Source organism: Prionailurus viverrinus, chromosome X, assembly GCF_022837055.1.
Source record: "Prionailurus viverrinus isolate Anna chromosome X, UM_Priviv_1.0, whole genome shotgun sequence".
Classification (NCBI taxonomy): Eukaryota; Metazoa; Chordata; class Mammalia; order Carnivora; family Felidae; genus Prionailurus; species Prionailurus viverrinus.
In genome coordinates this window covers 94,506,551-94,524,492 of record NC_062579.1, presented here as the reverse complement: position 1 = coordinate 94,524,492, position 17,942 = coordinate 94,506,551, and the positions used below count along the sequence as shown (strand labels likewise).

General features: G+C 37.1%; 1 protein-coding gene across 9 annotated transcripts in view; it reads left to right on the top strand.

The window, feature by feature from the left end:
- THOC2 (THO complex subunit 2) overlaps positions 1 to 17,942 on the top strand; it is a 111,751-nt gene that overhangs the window by 16,507 nt on the left and 77,302 nt on the right. For all 9 annotated transcript variants that reach the window (XR_007148835.1, XR_007148836.1, XR_007148837.1 and 6 more), the window contains exons 3-7: positions 4,041 to 4,132; positions 7,217 to 7,268; positions 11,507 to 11,577; positions 12,451 to 12,572; positions 13,126 to 13,259. Coding sequence is in view for 6 of the 9 variants with exons in the window: in XM_047843135.1 (XP_047699091.1) it covers positions 4,041 to 4,132; positions 7,217 to 7,268; positions 11,507 to 11,577; positions 12,451 to 12,572; positions 13,126 to 13,259 (471 nt within the window). In the remaining 3 variants the exon portion in view is untranslated. The remainder of the gene's footprint in view (positions 1 to 4,040; positions 4,133 to 7,216; positions 7,269 to 11,506; positions 11,578 to 12,450; positions 12,573 to 13,125; positions 13,260 to 17,942) is intronic.

Genomic DNA, 17,942 nt, shown 5'->3' with positions numbered 1-17,942 from the left:
GAGACAGAGAGAGAGAGAGAGAGAGAACGAACAAGCGGGTGAGGGGCAGAGAGAAGGAGAGACAGAATCCCAAAGCAGGTTTCACGCCCTCAGCACAGAGCCCAGTGTGGGGCTTGAACTCATGAACTGTGAGATCATGACCCGAGCCAAGATCAAGAGTCAGATGCCTAACCGACTGAGCCACCCAGGCTTCCCTATGTTTAAAACAAGTTTATAACTTCTCAGTTAACGTCTGTCTTGTTTATGATTAAAATCTTATGTGGGTAGAATAAGAGAAAGAATTCTCAGAAAAACTATAAATAGTGTAACACAGAATGATTACTCTTCAGTTTTAAATGGGACTGTATGGATCTTTAATAAATATCAGATTATTGTTAATTTGTACCGTTGTTCTGATTCACATATGAAACCAAAAACAGTTATGAGTGTGGCCTCATTGGCTGAATTGCCAGTGCTCTCTTTCACCTGCCCTTGCATGCTTCCTCAATATGTACATTCTTTGGCCAGTCTCTGCCACCAATCAGGCTTTGGTCTAAAGGCCTCAGTTGGTAGTCTATGCAGGAAACTAACTGAATGTTACTTCTTCAGAATTTCATTTAATCTGTCAGGGGGATTGCGTTTGGGTGGTGTTCCCTCAGCCCTTTCCCTTTCTGCCCTTCCTTTGAATTTAAGGGAGGCAGTTTCCCTTGCACAGACTACTTCTCCTTTTTGTAAGTCCCTTCCCCCTAGTATAATGATATTGTAATGATGGCTGATAAACATGAATCGTCCTGACAGAACCAAGAACTAGCGTCTTCAATGTTCTAAATCCCACAGAGAATATCTAAGAATCTCTAGACGTCCCCTTTACTTTTGGCTATCCTTAAAACTAATTTTCTGAGGGGTACCTGGCTGGCTCAGTCGGAAGAGCATGTGGTTCTTGATCGCCAGGTCGTGAATTCGAGCCCCACGTTGGGCGCAGAGAATACTAAAGAAATAAGTAAATAAACTTAAAAAAAAAAACAACCCTGCTTTTTCTGAAATGTTGGCGTTAGGATAAAATCTTTATTTTTGTGTATAATAATGTTTGTTAGGTTTTCCTCCACATTGTAAATGTAATGGTTTTCAACGTTAGTATAGAATTTACAGGATTTTGTGGGGTTAGCCTTGGTAATCTTACACTACCGCTTCTTGTTTCTCTGGCTAAAATACGATAGACTTTCCTAACCACTTCAATGGGTATTTAAAAACATGTGAATTGAGGACTGTCTTCGCTATTTTGTGGATGACATTGTGATTGTTTTATGTTACTTGATGTCAGCAAAATGACCTGGGCTATATGTTCTCTAATCTCCTTCTCTGAATAAGATTAGTATTCCCTCAGCCCCTAATGAACCCATATTCTTCTGGGAATTTAGTTTATGATGCTCAACTTGTCCTTCTAAGAGTGACTGCTTTTTTGTTTTTTAAGTTATCTGAATAACTTTTTATTTTGAATTTTTTAAAATATTTTTTTATTAAAAATTTTTTTTCTTAACATTTATTTATTTTTGAGAGACTGAGAGAGAGCGTAAGCAGGGGAGGGGCAGAGGGAGAGGGAGACAGAATCCCAAGCCAGGCTTCAGGCTCCAAGCTGTCAGCACAGAGCCCTATGAGGGGCTTGAACCCATGAACTGTGAGATCATGACCTGAGCCTAGGTCGGACACTTAACCGACTGAGCCACTCAGATTTTATTTTTAAGTAATCTCTACACCCATCGTGGGGCATGAACTCACAACCCCAAGATCAAGAGTTGCATGCTTTACCAGCTGAGCCAACTGGGTGCCCCTGCCTGTACCTTTTTTTTTTAAAGACTTTATTATTTATTTTATTATTACTAAATTTTTTAATGTTTATTATTTTGGAGAGAGAGTGCACGTGCACACGAGCAGGGGAGGGGCAGAGAGACCAGGAGATACAGAATCCAAAGCAGGCTCCAGGGTCCGAGCAGTCAGCACAGAGCCTGGCGTGGGGCTCGAACTCCGAACTGAGATCATAACCTGAGCCGAAGTCGGATGCTTAAGTTACTGAGCCACCCAGGCTCCCAAGATTTTATTTTTAAGTAATCTCTATACCCAACATGTATACCCAAGTGCCTCTGGATAACTTTAAATGAATATTATTTGTTACAAAAGCATTTTATTGGAAATTGAAAGCATGAAATTGACCTCATATTTCTACCATACTAACAAATAGAAATTTTTTTCCTTTGCATTTTGGCTTGTGTATAGTTTATCATAAGTATAATGAAGGCATATTTATGAAAAAGGTGCTCGACCATGTTTAATAATGAATTCTTCATAAGGAATTGGGATACTCTGGCTATATTTCTTTAGCAAATAATGGACAAATTGATTTCATTGTAAAATAATTATAAATTAATAAAATTGCAAATAAATAAAGTTGTTTAAAGGGGTATCGATATAAGTTTTGATTTCTATACTCTTCCTTTTTTGTGACTAGGAAAAACCAAGGGAGAAGATTTTTAAATATTTGATGGTTTACTTGCTATTTTGCCCTGAAAGATTTTTTTTTTTTAATTTTTTTTTTTTCAACGTTTATTTATTTTTGGGACAGAGAGAGACAGAGCATGAACGGGGGAGGGGCAGAGAGAGAGGGAGACACAGAATCGGAAACAGGTTCCATGCTCTGAGCCATCAGCCCAGAGCCCGACGCGGGGCTCGAACTCACAGACCGCGAGATCGTGACCTGGCTGATGTCGGACGCTTAACCGACTGCGCCACCCAGGCGCCCCGCCCTGAAAGATTTTTGATTCCCTTCAAAAGGGGATTATAAATTGACTTTACTTTACAACGGTTTTTTAGAGCTTCTTGTTTTTCTACTTTTTTCAATTTTTGTAGTTGACACATAATGTTACATTAATTTCAGGTGTACAACATAGTCATTCAACAACTCTGACTCTATACATTATGCTCTTCTCACCACAAGCATAGTTACCATTTGTCACCATACAATTGTTTTTCTACTTTTTAAAAAAGTTTGTTTATTTTGAGAGAGAGTGTGCGCGTGCACATGCAGGAGGGGCGGGGGGAGGGCGGAGAGGGAGAGAATCCTGAGCATTCTCCACACTGTCAGCATGGAGCCTGATGCAGGGCTCGAACCCACAGACCAGGAGATCATGACCTGAGGTGAAACCAAAAGTCAGATGCTTAACCGACTGAGCCATCCAGATGCCCCTGTTTTTCTACTTTGAATGGGAGAAAGGAGGTAAAGTTTTCAGTGTATAGGACTAAAGAAAAATATGGTTAGAAAGAGGTATTCACCTGACCACTAACTCCCCCTGACCCCCAAATTCCTCCTCCAGGAAAGGAGGCTATGGTAATAGCAAATGAGACTACTTGTGGTTGACAGTTCTCGTTAGACTGCCATTTTATGTATGTGCATATGTAATTATTTAAGTTTGAATTCTGATGAAAATAGAGGAGAAAAGATCTAGATTTGGGTAGAAATTTCTCTGACAGTAGGATATGGATAGAACTTAATTTTATATTAACTATTATTCTTTACCTGTTGCTCTGAGATTGAATTGCCTATAATCTGAATATATTTAGAAAAATCTGTGAAATTTGCTGGTGAAATAAATGGTTAATTTAGTTTATATCCACTTGCTGGAGTTCAATGCTGTCCTTAAAAATAATTTTGGAGACTTTGGTAGCATGAGAAAATACTTTAAAAAGTGTTTATGGGGGAATCAGAATACCACATGATGTGCACTGTGGATGCAAATATGTAAAATATGTAGACATGTAGAAAAAGATGGGAAGGAAATGTTTAAAGCAGTAGTTAGTGGAGTCCAGGTTAACTTTTTTCTACTTTTAGTATTGTGTTTTTGTGAAAGTAAAAGGAAAAAAACATGCTAGAGAAAAGCATCAAAAGTGTATTTTCTCATCATTATTGATACTTATAATTCTGAGAAGTAGGAAATATAGAAGTCTTCCCTCAGAGGGTCTTTTATGTTCGAGAGATTGTGTTCTCACATTCCTTCTTTTATGTTCAACAGATTTCCAGCAAGCTCTTTATGAGTTATCATACCATGTCATTAAAGGAAATCTAAAGCATGAACAGGCATCTAATGTTCTTAATGACATTAGTGTAAGTATATATACATATGTTTTCTATTTTAATAATTATTACATATTTGTTTAAAAAAAAAATTTTTTTTAATGTTTATTCTTGGGAGACAGAGCACGAGTGGGGGAAGGGCAGAACAAGAGAGGGACACAGAATCTAAAGCAGGCTCCAGGCTCTGAGCTGTCAGCATAGAGCCCGACGTGGGGCTGGAACTCACGGACTGTGAGATGATGACCTGAGCCAAAGTTGGACACTTAACTGACTGAGCCACCCAGGCGCCCCACGTATTTTGCTTTTGATACAAAGATCTCTAAAGTGTAAAACTTGCGTTTCATTTCATTCAAAATTACAGTAATGTTTTAAGGCAGTATTGGTAAGCCGTTGTTGCTAGGCGGAACTAAAGATATTTTAATCTTTTTGTCTCGTTGTGAGTACAGCAGAAAATGTTAGGTTAGCTGGGAGGGCAAAAAAAAAAAAAATCCTGCATTATAATGAAATCAAGGTATACCTAATTAAAAATGCTACTATAAAAATAATTTGGCTAGAATATTTTTCTCCCAATATAGCATAGCAAAGCATTTTCTTTTGTTTGTGGTTATGTTTAGATATTAAATATATTTTTAAAATTTGAGGATTAAAATTATTTTTAGAGACAGATCGAATGTGGGGAGGGGTGGGAGGGGGAGGGAGAAGAGAGTGAGAGAGAGAGAGGGAGGAATATCTTAAGCAGGCTTCATGCCCAGCTTGGAGCTGATGAGGGGCTTGATCTCACGACTGGAAGATTGTGACCTGAGCTGAAATCAAGAGTCGGTTACTGAGCCACCCGGGCACCCCTAAATTATTTTACATTGAGGTTGCATAGTTCTTTTTTTTTTCTTAATGTTTATTAATTTTTTTGAGATAGAGACAGAGTATGAATGGGGGAGGGTCAGAGAGAGAGGGAGACACAGAATCTGAAACATGCTCCAGGCCTGAGCTGGTGGCACAGAGCCCGATGCGGGGCTTGAACTCACAGACCGAGAGATCATGACCTGAGCCGGAGTCGGACGCTCAACCGACTGAGCCACCCAGGTGCCCCTACATAGTTCTAACTAATGCTCACTTGATGCCAGTTTTCACGTGTTTGCTGTGTTAGAAAATATGAATAACTAGATTTTTTTTCTAACCTTTTTAGCGTGATTATTATTTCACTCTTTCATTTATTAGAGAATTTAAGTTAGATTCAGACCAGATACTTTTCATGGGTGTTTGGTATTTGAATTGTATGATGAGCTTTCAAATTGTTAAGGGTGTTAATTATTGTAAACCAGTAGTTAAGTTTCTTCACTTAAGTGCAGTGTATTATTCTGTTATTATTAGGCTTGGTTTTAACCTTGTATAAATAAATTACTTACCCAGTTGAGAAGAGCTTTCATAATAAGTTCCAATGAGGTAAGACCTGGAGCTCCTTGATACCAGTATGAATTTCCCCTGTGTTGTTTTAAGCTTCTGTAGCCTTTTGCTGTTAGGATAGGTAATCTCCTTTGTATGCTTTTTGTGCTTTTCAAGGATAGTCTCAAGGAACTTCTATGTTTAGCTGTGGGATTTTTTCCACCTACATACAGTAGAGGCCCAGTATGAGTTTCTCTTTTATCCCTAAACTGTATCTATTTGACTACAGCAGTATTAATTCCTATTGGAGTAGTCTGTATCTTCAACAACTAATATTCCATGTTGAACACTCTGGTCTGGCTCCCTCATTTCTGGTCTTTAAGTAGCCTGAGTACTTGCATTCAAGTAGACTTAGTGAAAGTTCATAGCCCTTAAACTTTTGAGACTGAAGTCTGGTATGCAATTAAGGTTATTTACTTCTGTAAATTGGCCACTGGAATAGAGTTTAGTGTATTTATGGATTTGATTCTAATACTTTTTCCCATTTTTTGAAAATGAATAGTTCAAATGGATTAAAAAAAGTTTTTTTGATGTTTATTTATTTTTGGTAGAGGGAGAGAGAGAGAGACAGAAACAGAGCGTCAGCATGGGTGGGGCAGAGAGAGAAGGAGACACAGAATCCGAAGCAGGCTCCAGGCTCTGAGCTGTCAGCACAGAGCCCGACACAGGGCTCAAACTCACAAATCGTGAGATCATGACCTGAGCCAAAGTCGGATGCCCAACCCACTGAGCCACCCAGGTGCCCTGAAATAGATTTAATATGTATTTTGTTCTTACTTAGCTTCCCCTTTCCTTTGAGTCCTTCTATATACTTTTGCAGCTGGATCTTTGCCATGGCTTTCTCATAGTCTTGTATCTCACTGCCCCATATCTTCTTAGCCATGGAGGCATATCTTGCGTGCCTCTTACAGCTGCCAGTTTTTTCGTTAGAATCATATTTTTTTCCTTTGGTATCTGAAAAAGGCTAGTTTAAGGGTTGCTGTAGTGCTAGCAAACTAATTGCAATGATTGAACTATGATCCTTACTAAAGTCAGGAGACAAATCTAGAATAAATGTTGAAATTTTCATCCAGAAATGAGGGGAGAATTTTGGGTTTTTTCAAAGGCTACAAACATCAGTGCATAAAGAAAATAAAGATAGATTTTTGGTATTATTTTCATCTTCAGAAAATCTTGAGTTCTGGAACGACAGCTTGTAATTGTTTTTGTATTTTTTAGATTTCTGTTCTGATACTACTAGGACTTTCACTTAGATCAGTGTTAATTCAGGCATGAGCACAACGTTTAAAGTTGTAGATGAAAAATGTACCATTTTTAACAGTCTTGTTTTAGGTAGGTATAAGGTACTCCAAATTCCAGTGGTTTCTAACATGAATTTCTTTGGAAAAATGTCACTCATTTGTGCTCTTTAATATTTCCTGAAGTGCTTGCTTAGGTTTCTGTTTTTTATGAAGTTATTACACTGTAGACATTTAAACATTTTTTTTCCAAGTGTTGTCTCCCTCTTTCTGTTTTCTCTGTATTATGAAACTTGAAGAATTTCATTATTTGTCACCAGAGTGGTGTTGGGGTTTTGTTAGGTTTTAAGTTTTACTGAAGAGTGTTGTTCTGAAGCCATACTTGCTGGTATGCTATTCATGTATTTACTGTGAATAATTATATTTTTATAATTAGGAATTTCGTGAGGATATGCCCTCCATTCTTGCTGATGTATTCTGCATATTAGGTAGGTATTAAGCCTTTATTTCACCTGTAAAAGTGCTGTTTGGTAAATTAATATACTGTGTTAAATAAAATGCTTTCTTTCAAACAAATGTTTCTACAAATCTAGATTGTATTATTTTACTTTTATAGAGAATGTGGTGTTGTAAGTCAAATGTGAGTATAATCACTGTTTATAAACTAACTTTAGATGGTTTTAGTTTATAATTCAAATAGTTGGGAGTTTTTTGGAATGTATGTTTATATAAAATTGAGCTAAATTAAGTCATTTCAAGTAAAAAAAAAGTTTTCTGAAGTTCATTTAGTCTGAATTATTCATATTTTAGTAACCACAGGATTAATCTTCTTCACTTCAGGTTATCAATGAATGTGAGAATCCCAAACTTAGGACACTCAAGAGATATTTACTTTGCTATTATATATACTCTTTTGATTCTTCTTAATTTTAGAAAGAGCAAGAAGAGCCAAAGTAATTAAAAGTACTTTTGTTTTGAGGATGAGAAACCAGCTTTGGAAATAGCAATTTCTCTCTCCAGAATAAATAAGAATTTATGCAAGATGGAAAAGAAATATTTCTTTGACTTAGAACAAAAGGTAGTGTCTCTCCATGGGAAGCATGGATTTAAAAAATAATATATATTATAAGTTTATTTCTCTAATTTTAGATTTGAATTAAAATAACTTTGAGTACAGTTTTCTCCATCAGTATTATGCTTTCTAGAACTTTGATCTAATAGAAACCTTTAGCAGACATGATAGTATTCACTTTAAAATAAGATATCCTCTGAGAGTTTGTCAAGCTGGAGTGAATTAATTTAGCTCATTAATCTTAATTCCTAGAATAGATAGGTTACTTAAATGTCTTACTGAGAATCTGGGAATTTGATCTCAACAAATCTAAATGCCTGGTGCTTGATCCTTCAGGATATTTAAGATTTCATAACAGCAGTAATGTCAGGAACAGGTCAAAATGTATGTGGACTGTGAGTGATAAATGAAAAGAGCAAACCACTGATAGGGTGACCATATGTCCCACTTTGTCTTGTTTTCCATGGCATAATTAATAGTGCCTTATTTCAGTCTTAAAACTGTCCTGGTTTGGATCATAAAGTATATGTTCATACTGTCTATTGAATTGATTTATGCCAGCGACAACAAAAAACCCTCTTAAGCTGAATTTTTAAAGCAGGCACTAAAGGTATTACATTATGTTACATATAAATACAGCATGAGACAAGTTTAAAAAATTAAAAAAATGCTTTTTACTATAAATTTGTAGGACTGAAAGTGATTTGTAGGTAACATTTTGTGGAAGCTGTTGTTCCTTGATAGTGTCAGGAGTATATTTTATGTCTTTCTTTGGGTGATCATAGGTTAGCTTACTAGTAAATTCTAATAATTTCTTTATTGGTTTATTCTATTAGGATATATTTTCCTTTCATAGTTATTTAGTAATATGAATTATTGTTACAAGTCATTGCTTTTTACTGATAACATGAATTTATGAGGATTGTTTGGTTTCTCTTGGGAAATTTCTTTTAGCCTATCAATTTTTTTTTTTTTTTTTTAGTGTTTATTTAGTTTTGAGAGACAGAGAAATAGAACCTGAGTCGGGGAGGAGCAGAGAGAGAGGGGGACACAGAATCTGAACTGTCTGAGCTGTCAGCACAGAATCTGAGCTGTCAGCACAGAGCCCGACACGGGGCTCGAACCCACGAACCGTGAGATCATGACCTGAGCCGAAGTTGGACGCTTAACTAACTGAGCCACCCAGGCACCCCTAGCCTATCAATTTTTACAAGCAAGATTAGAATGGCAAACTTAGAGAATTTCACTCACCTGTTCCCTCACTCACCCATCCCTACCCTTAGCAGAAAAAAAAAAAAGATCCAAGGATGACCCTAGACCAAACTAGGGGAATAGGAGTAAGAATGGAAGCTACCTGTAAGATAGTGATAACGGTAATAATGTAGATGCCATTTTTGGAGCACCTTTTATGTTCTAAGTATTATGTTACGCATTTAATTTCATTTTAATCCTCACAGCAACTTCTGTAAGGTAGGTTTACAGATCAGAAAATTGAAGCTCAGAGAAGGGATTTTTCAAGGCCTTTTATTTAGCCAGTAAGGCAGAGTTTGAACTTGGGTGTTTTTGATTCCAGAGACCATAATCTTTTTACTACATCATTTTATCTTTCTAATATTTTAACAGTTATAAGAGAAATCAGTGCTGTACTTTCCTGGTTAAGATAGCAACTTCTTTAAAAGACTAATTATGTAAGGATGAGGGAACCTGAGAGCTATATTAACCTGGAAGGGGAAGTCTGAAGTAACTTGATGCACTGATGGGATCTCTGAGCTGGATTGGGGGTTGGTGATCCTGGGGCCTAGAGTTGGAAATGCCTTAGGGCTTTTTAGTAAAATCATAGGGGAAATTAAAGAGAATTTACCAAGTACTGACTCAAGGTTGATGAGTCAAAGATAATGAATAAATTTATTAGAATAGTTTCATAAGTTAGGACAAAAAGAATAAAGAAAACAGGGAAGGCATACATACTTGTGATAATAGAGTCCTGTGTTGATTGTTGAGGTGGATCAGCAGAGGTATTTTGATCAGGTCACGTAGCTAAGAGGAGAGCAGACTTGGCTTGAAGAGACTGAACCTGGGGCGCCTGGGTGGCGCAGTCGGTTAAGCGTCCAACTTCAGCCAGGTCACGATCTCGCGGTCTGTGAGTTCGAGCCCCGCGTCGGGCTCTGGGCTGATGGCTCAGAGCCTGGAGCCTATTTCCGATTCTGTGTCTCCCTCTCTCTCTGCCCCTCCCCCGTTCATGCTCTGTCTCTCTCTGTCCCAAAAAATAAATAAATGTTGAAAAAAAAAATTATAAAAAAAAAGAAGAGAATGAACCTGCTACCCAGGTGCTCAGATCTTAGGGACTTTTCGGATAGATCTTAGGGACTTTTGGGCCTTGGTAGATAGATGTTGGTTAAAAGAATGGGTCCAGTTTAGTCCTGACCCCTCAAGATTAATATTCTTGAAGTTCTAGGTTGAGGAGGGACCAGAAGACCAGACAACAGGGAAGCAGCTAGGAGTCCCTGGAAGGGATTGATGAGATCCACATGGATTAAAAGTCTTATTGAGAGGATGAGATTGTATTACAGTTACATTGTATAAATTACACCCTGAAATTCTCTTAATACACTTGAGCTAACCATGTGCTTAGCTACAGTGGCCAGGATATTGGGAAATGGCATTGTCAAAGAAGGGAAAGGGGAGAAGGGCCAGGAAAATGGATATGTTTGATGATAAATTCCTTTCTCTTTTGATTCTCAGTGATGGCAATAAAAAGTAAACTGAAGCAAAGCAGTGGTAGGACATCTGGATAGAACTGTAGAACCCTTAGAAGACAATTTTATTACATCTCTAAAATTGGTGCCTCTTCTAAATTATGAGTTGAGTTAAAGCAATAATCCTGAGATCAACCTTGTAATCCTGTCAATCCTCCTTGAATTTTTTTTTTTTTTGATGCTTGGCATTAAAAGCTAATTGTTTTATTTCCTACATCATAAAATTGACAAATTTTCTGAATAATTTACTGAAACTCGGGTCTCAGTTTTTAAATATTTCAGTAGGAAGAAAATAAAAATCATGAATAAATTTTTATTTGCTGGCCAGAAATTGTAATTCAAAATAAGATGTTAAAAATATTCTTTTAATACTGTCTCTTCATAGAGTTGATGGCCAGGTAGCTTGGTTAGAATGTGGTACATGGTACCAAGGTGGCCAGAGTCAAGGGTTTGATCTTCACAAGTAAGAGGATCTTTAGTGTTAGAAGGGATCTTTGTTCTCACCCAGTCCAACTTTCCACCTAAGGAACAATCGTTCTTTAGTATCTCTGATGTGTGGTCATTTAAAATTTGCTTGAATATTTCCATTTTTGAGAACAGTAATTTTTCGAAGTTTTGTTGCTTCTAGTGCCATAGCATGTAGTTCCTGTGTAATCAACTTACCGTTTTATGGGTATGCCATTGGTCCCAGGGTCAGTCTCCAGCATGAGGAGAAATTAATCCTAAGCATTCATATGCATATGAAGGACAGCTCATGCTTACTATATTTACACATTTTTTTCCAAATTCAGAAAGAGGGGTTTAAAAATTAGTTTTAAAGAAAATAAGTATCCTATTATAGTGCTGTAGAGAGTCTAGAAAAATCAAACTTTTGTCTTTTTTTCTTCCATCATTATAGATATTGAGACAAATTGTTTAGAAGAAAAAAGCAAGAGAGACTATTTTACACAATTGGTATTAGCATGTTTGGTAAGTTATAAAAAAATACTTTCCTTTCTAGATTTTTACGTTGAACAATTGTAATCATAGTTAATCATGTTAATGGAGGAGGATAGTGACACTCACTTGGCTATTCATTCATTATAAGGTGAGATTTGGATTTTGAAATCGAATGCTTTGTAAAATTAGACATGCTGATTATTTCTATGAAATATGGATGCTTCATAGCACTTAAACAATCTGTATATTTTAAACTTTTGGTCATATTCATGACCTAGAAAGTTCTAAATAAGGAAAAAGGTAAGCATCTATCAAGTGAGTAGAAATGATGTGGACAGCTTTTAAACTGAACAGTTTTTCATAAACTCTTTATTAGGCAAGGAGAAAAAGAATGGAGGTAGTTTAAAAATAATAAATTCAAGAACTTGTCATAATCATTGTCTAGTAAACCATTTTGTGTTCATAAATTTAGAACCGAGGAGAAATGCTATTACTCAGACCTGGAAGAGTGTCCTTGTCTTTGCTGTACTAGAATTTGACTTAAACAGTAGAAACTAAAGAAGGCTGAAGTGCTATATTAATCTTAAAGAAAAATTCAGTTGACAGACTCAACTTTAATCAGAATTTCATCTGTAGTTCTTACTTGTAGGCTGTGTACAGCACGCATGTAATTTTTTAGTGAGTTTTTAAAAGAGCTATATGTCACATATTTCACTATTTGGGGAGTCATCCTTTTTGTTAAATTGAAGTTCCAAGATTTTTTTTTATAAATTAAAAGTTGTTGATATATGTTTAATGTGATTTTTAATATTCTTGTTTGGGAAAAATTATTTTGAATACATTAAGATTGCATATACATTGGAATGCTAAGGAATAAATGGCCTTTAATATTTTTTAATACAGTATTTAGTTTCAGACACAGTTCTAAAGGAACGCCTGGATCCAGAAACATTGGAATCATTAGGGCTTATTAAACAATCACAGCAGTTCAATCAAAAGTCAGTTAAAATCAAGACAAAGCTCTTGTAAGTACATGTATCTTTATGTTGCAGATCAAGTATCTGAGTATGTTTTCTTAGTTCTCTTTTTGAATACTAGAAGTTTCTAAAGGCAGTTTGAAGATTTTTTTTGTTGCTGTTAGCATGTATTGTGTTTTTTCCCTTTTAAAAATAGCCTATGATTATTGAGTCAGCAGTGAACTTTACCTGTATGAAACCAATGTTAATTTTTCTCCATATTAGAAGTTAAAATAATAGTGCTTTTATTATTATCAATAAGATAATTTACAACTATGGATACACTGTAGTACATCTTAGTGATGGAAATAGTGGTATGTTATTGTTCCTTGAGATTAGCAGTATTCTTTGTGTTACTGGTTTTCCCTGTGTGATTAACATTGGGGTGTCTCTTATGAGCCACTGTTAATTTTTATTTTAAAAGCTACATGAAGAAGTAAACTTTGAACAACCATTCTTACGATTGTTGTAAATAAGAGAGATAAGAAAATTCAATGAGAAGAATACAGTAATTTTTAATTGAATTAATTTTATCCCCCTTATGATGTTTATCTAATTTCAGTTATAAGCAGCAAAAATTCAATTTGTTAAGAGAAGAGAATGAAGGTTATGCCAAGCTGATTGCTGAATTGGGGCAAGATTTATCTGGAAATATTACTAGTGATTTAATCTTAGAAAATATCAAATCTTTAATAGGTAAGACAAATATCTATATACAGTATGTGTTACTAAGTTTTTTTTAACTGTTGGAGAATATCCATAAAGAGAAAGTGAGTGTGTTCCCTATAGGTTTCTTTTTTTTAATTAAGAAATGAGAGAAGTGTCTAGCTTGTACTTTTAAGATTTTATCAATACTAACAAAATTGGGGATGATATTGGGGTGCCTGGGTGGCTCAGTTGGTTAAGCATCTGTTTTTTCTTAATTGAAGAATTTTTTTAAAGTTTATTTATTTTGAGTATTTTGAGAGAGAGTGCACACGCGTGCATGCATGTATGCTGGGGTGGGGGACAGGGAGAGAGGGAGAGAGAATCCCAAGCAGGGCTCTGCCCTGACAGTGCAGAGCCCAACTTGGGGCTTGAACTCATGAACCATGAGATCCTGACTTGAGCTGGTATCAAGAGTCCAACGCTTAACCACCTGAGCCACCCAGGCATCCCTAGCGCCTGACTCGTTCTCAGCTCGGGTCTCAATCTCAGGGTCGTGAGTTTAAGTGCCGTGGTGGGCTCTGTGCTGGACATGAAGCCTACTTAAAAAAAATTTGGGATGGTATTTATGAGAAATCTTTTTGTGACAGTTACCTCTGTGTTGGTATTAGTTTCTGTTCTCTCTAGTATTTCTAGCTTTAATTTTTAAGTATTTTTCAGTAATTTTATAGGCAAAAAATAAGCAAATGTGAAACTTTAATAAAATCTTCATTGAACTCTTGAAACACGGAGATATTTAGTTCTTTTGAACTTGATTTAAAAAATATCTTTATGAGGGACTTTGATGCAAACCTTATTTTGTCTTTACAACAGCCTGCTAAGTACAGCAGATGTTGTAAAAGATAGGGAAGTGTTATTCTCCCTACCTTTTAAATAGAGAATTTCTTTAGCATTACTCTTTTTATTTGCATTGAGTGGAGGAAATCATTGGCTTCTATAGAAAGGAGGAGTGAATGGTAGAAAAGTAGGGTAATCCTTATTTTTCTGAATGGAAAGAGTTTTTGCTTATTTTTTAGGTGTGTGCTATCTTAAGGAAGATTTCACAGCACCTAGATGTCTTAGATTTTGAGACCTGTTGGAGAAGCCCTGTTCCCTGCTTCACTGATTATATTTTAAGGGACGTTTATGCTCAACTTCTCAGTTTTTTCTTTGCTTTTGAAATTCATGTATGACTAAGGAAGAGAGAGGAAGTGTCCCAATCCTTATCCCCTTCCTCCATTCTATATGTAGGGTCCCAGACAAAGCTAGATTTACTATAGTTATCTTTGTTTTTAGCTTAGGCTTTTGGTGATCAGCAGGTATAGCATGTAAGAAGTTTTTATTTTATCTATTTATTAAAATTTTTTTTAACGTTTATTAATTTTTGAGAGAGAGAGAGAGACAGAGTGTGAGTGGGAGAGGGCTAGAAAGAGAGGGAGATACAGTATCTGAAGCAGGCTCCAGGCTCCGAGCTGTCAGCACAGAGCCTGATGTGGGGCTTGAACCCATGAACTATGAGATCATGACCTAAGTCGAAGTCGGATGCTCAACCGACTGAGCCACCCAGGTGCCCCTATTTTATTTATTTACATTAAAATGTTTATTTATTTTGAGAGAGAGCAAGGAAGGGGCAGAGAGAGGGGGAGAGAGAGAATCCCAAGCAGGCTATGCATAGCGCCAAGCCCAACACCGGGCTTGAACTCACGGACTGTGAGATCGTGACCTGAGCCGAAATCAAGAGTCGGATGCTCAACCAGCTGAGCCACCCAGGCGCCCCAGGAGCTTTTATTTTAAATTTACCCTTTAGTTAACATACAGTGTAATATTAGTTTCAGATGTAAATATACAACACTTCTGTACAACACCCAGTGCTCATCACAAGTGCACTCCTTAATGACTATCACATATTTCACACATTCCCCTACCCCCTTTGAAGTGAGTCTAGTTCTGGCAGCTGATTTACTCTCTTTGCTTCTTTCTCCTGTTAATTTACCACCAAGACTGGTAGCCCATGCCTGCAGGGCTCTTGCTGATCTGTGTGGCAGTGACCATTTTTAAAAATCCTTCTACAGGGTTTCCTTTCTATTCTTTTCAGGATAGGCTCTACATTTTTCTTGTAGCATTTTGATCTAGTTTCAGATGCTTGGCAGTATTGCTCTCCATTAGGTTTGTCTTTCCTTACATCTTGCCATGGACTCTTTTAAGATGATATTTCTCACATAAAAATTTTTGTGCTATGGGGCGCCTAGGTAGTTCAGTCAGTTAAGTGTCTTGACTTTGGCTCAGGTCATGATCTTGAGGTTCATGAGTTCGAGCCCCACTTCAGGGTCTCTGTTAGCACAGAGCCTGCTTCAGAGCCTCTGCCCCCTAACCCCCACCTCCGGTTATCTCTCTCAAATAAATAAACTTAAAAATTTTTCATTGTGCTATGTAAGCTCCTCAGTTGTTTGTATTTTATCTGTTGTTGACTTTTTTTTTTTTTGAGAGAGAGGGAGACCACGCCTGCCCAAGTGTGCACATCGGGGAGGGGGCAGAGGGAGAAGGAGAGAGAGAATCTTAAGCAGGTTCCATGCTGGGCATGGATCTCAGGAGTGATCTTAACAACCGTTAGATCATGATCTGGGCCCAAATCAAGAATTGGACACCTAGACTCCTGACTGACGGAGTCTTCCAGGTGCCCCTGTTGACATTCTTGTCTATCCTTGTTTCTTTTAAGTTTTGTCCTTGTGGGTTTATACCTTTTTAGTCCTTTGCTATTTTAGGAACATTTCACAGAAGGATTTTCTTGAAGGCATGCTTTTATCTAACTGGGAAAATAAACACTACTGTCTTATCTTGAACTTTGCTCTCATAGGTTATTTGCTCTCATAACATAGGTTATGTTACTGTCTCTGAAGAACAATGTGGTAGTCACAACTACAAGCTCACGATATATATGGATTTTCCATGAATGTAAACAATTTGATTTCTTGGGCTAAACCCCTATTCTGGTCTATCAGCTGTACCCCCAAGCACATTAGACCAGAAGCACTCACATGTTACCTCCTCAGTATTGCCTTCCCTGGCCACCTCCCTCAACACTCCCTTTCATTTACTAGTTTTCCTTCTGAGCACTATCACCATATAATATGACATGAATTTTATTTTCTACCCCCACGGGAGTGCAAGCTCCACGAAAGCAGTGGTCTTGTTTGGTTAGTATCTCAGTGCCTAGTGTGTAGGTGCCAAATAAATACTTGCTGAAAAATACGTGCATCTCTCTCTCTTTCTCATAGAGTTTACAGTGATTTCTTCACCTCTCTTCTTTGACATGGAGAATTTTAGTAAACTCAACTCCCTGACTCAGGGTTTCTCTCTGGGTAGCTGAGTCCATCCTCCTCCCCATTGTCTGAGAAAGGAGTTTTTCATCGACGTGAAAATTGAGGTTAAGACTCCAGTTCCAATGAGTATTCTTTCAGTGTTAAAAATTTATTGGATTTCCCCTCAATGCAGACTCCATGCAGGCCTTGTCTCATCTGGCCAAAGCTGTTCACTGACACAGTATCTTATTTTTCATGGCATCTTTGGATGAGTTTTCCCTTGTTTATTCCCATTGATTTCTCTATAGGAGCAATCTGGACATAACACCTCTTACAAAACTATCTCAGGTCTGATTTCCTTCACTAACCATTGGAAGAACTGATGCCTAGTTTGAGAGGTATGCATTTAAATGCGCTTAAATTTCAGGACACTTGGTCTGATCAGAAGAACTCCTTATTTATCATACTTTAATTAAAACCTAGTCATTTGTTCCCTAAAAGATTCTGGCACATTAAAATGTGTATATCCTAAACAAAATAAACAGTGTTTTATATCCTGTGAGACAGTGGCTGTTTACTTCATGAGTAAGCAAAGAAGCAGAATCATTGAGTCCACCTGATGGTTGTGATCTCAAGTCTGACACTAAATTTTAAAAACTTATGAAATGGAATGGATAGCAATTAGTAGGCTCTTCAGCTACCAAGTCATAGACCCCACGCAAATGAATCCTGCATCCAGATGGCAAAAAGCATCTTTTAGAGGTCACCTGGGTGGCTCAGTCCATTAAGCGTCTGACTGTTGGTTTTGGCTCAGGTCATGATCTCAAAGTTCGTGGGTTCAAGCCCCACATCGAGCTCTGTGCTGATGGTGCAGAGCCTGCTTGGGATTCCCTCTCTCCACCTCTCCCCTGCTTGCTCTCTCTCAAAATAAACATAAAAATATTTTTAAAAAATCTTATAGAAACTCAAAGAAAGATATCAGAGATGGACTCCTTTGTTGAACCAAACTATAGGCACTCTACTTTTCTGAATACCCTTTAAATAAAAGTAATAGCTGGGTACTCTTTTTCTTTCTTCTAAATTAGGGGTCAGCAAACTTCTATAAAAGGTAGAATAGTAAATATTTGCTTGCTTTGTGGGCCATATGTTGCCCTGTTCAACTCTGTTGCAACTATTCAACTCTGCTATTGTAGTGTGAAAGCAGCCATAGACAATATGTAAATAAATGTGTTCTAGTACAACTTTATTTATAGAGACCGACTGTATTTGACCCACGGGCCGCAGTATGCTGATTTCTGCTCTAAATCAAGAGTTCTGGCTAAAAATTAGTTTTGGGGCAGGCTAACTGGAGTTTAGTTTTAGGGAGTGCAAATGGTTCTTCCCGATTTTGGGTTTA